This window comes from Schistosoma mansoni, chromosome W (assembly GCF_000237925.1).
Source record: "Schistosoma mansoni strain Puerto Rico chromosome W, complete genome".
NCBI classification, from domain to species: domain Eukaryota; kingdom Metazoa; phylum Platyhelminthes; class Trematoda; order Strigeidida; family Schistosomatidae; genus Schistosoma; species Schistosoma mansoni.
This window is the reverse complement of record NC_031502.1, coordinates 34028862-34030470: the sequence shown is the minus strand read 5'-3', so window position 1 is coordinate 34030470 and position 1609 is coordinate 34028862. Positions and strand designations below refer to the sequence as shown.

The window sequence follows — 1609 nt, the reverse complement described above, 5'->3', positions numbered from 1 at the left end:
AGTGGTCTATCGGTTAAGGACTTCGGCTTGAGACTGGTAGGTCCTGGGTTCGAGTCTCGCTCGCGAGAGCGGGTTCGTGGATGCGCACTGCTGAGGAGTCCCATAATAGGACGAAACGGCCGTCCAGTGTTTCCAGGTTTTCGATGGTGGTCTAGCTTCAATTGCCTCATGATTTCAACGTTCCATTTTAATTAGAACTGTTTCGATGAAGTTTTCACAAATTCATTTTTCTTTAATGAGATTACCTAGACTTTCATTAGTTGTATATTTTGTTTGAATTTAATTCCACTGTATCTATACAGTTAATATTTAAAATAAACACATATGTACTTCTTTCCTTTTTCGATCAAGATATTCTTTTACATTTCTAGCGTAGTAACAAATTCTTGGAAAACTTAACCAGTAGAGTAGTAAACATTTCTGCATAATTAATTTGACTATGTATTCGTGGACGAATAGTAAAAGACATGTTACAACTCCCATTCACCTACTTCAGTTTTAACATTCCGGTATTACTGCCAAACTCTTATATAAAACTATGTTGCACAAAGCTGAATAGATAAATCTTTACTCATTAAGAATCAAAATGATCTAGACACTAATAGGACAGTATAAGGTATATGAAAGTGTATATCATTTCAATACTTTTATTTCAACAAAGCCTAAAGAGCTGTATCTAACACCTATTACTTATTATTTCTAGGATCAATCTCTTAATTTTGCCCAAGTTATTCGCATTACAAACCGAAATCAACTTGATAAACATTAAAAGCTAGGGAGAACTTGTAAACTGTTCGAAACAATTCGAACTTTCTCAGTAAAATAGTATATGAATGAACAACAATTCCTAAATACAAATAAAGATATGAAGAAAAGAGAGTGAATAATGGTTTTAATAACCGGATGTTAAAAAAATAACAATCATTTATATTCCAATTACTTGTCTTGTGATTTTGATTTTTCTAACTGATAACGTCGGGGTTCTTTTTTACTTACCTCTTTTCAGATGAGTAGAAAAATCCTAGTAAATTAATAATTCACTTCTCTTTATGCGGGATAATTAGACAAAGTATTGTTGTTGTTGTTTTTTGTTCGTTGACCTGTAAAAACAAAAAGGTACTACATATATCTACAAACTAACAGACGGATAAAACTGAGAGTAGTCAAAAGTCTTTTATAATGATATTCTACAGTTCATTTTTTTAAAGAGTGTACATTGTTTGTAACATAAGTTTTACACTTCATTTGACATAGTGAAAATTTATTTTAAACTAGTAAATTAGTTCCTGTATTTTTAGAATATTAAAATGATAATAAAGTGATTTCTTGTCCAATAACCGATTTGTCAACGGATTAATCAGTCAGTATTATAAACTTTTCAACAATTGTTACATTAATTTAATGGTTAAAATCATGAGTAGATTGAAGCTAGACCACCGTAGAAAACCTGGAAGCACTGGACGGCCGTTTCATTGTAGTATGGAACTCCTCAGAAGTGCACATCCTTGATCCCACACTCTCGATTCGGGCTCAGGTGCTAACAGTTAACCTCTAGACCACTGAACCGGCCGACATCCAGTGGTGTTAATTTTTAGCTTCAATCAGTCCA

At 32.9% G+C, this 1609-nt stretch overlaps 1 protein-coding gene across 1 annotated transcript in view; it reads left to right on the top strand.

Annotated features, from left to right (window-relative positions):
- Smp_157850 (hypothetical protein) overlaps positions 1-769 on the top strand; it is a gene marked incomplete at both ends in the record, with an annotated part of 7881 nt that extends 7112 nt beyond the window's left edge. The window contains one exon of the mRNA XM_018789457.1: positions 704-769. Within this exon, the coding sequence (XP_018654898.1) occupies positions 704-769 (66 nt within the window). The remainder of the gene's footprint in view (positions 1-703) is intronic.
- Between the last annotated feature and the right edge of the window lie 840 nt (positions 770-1609).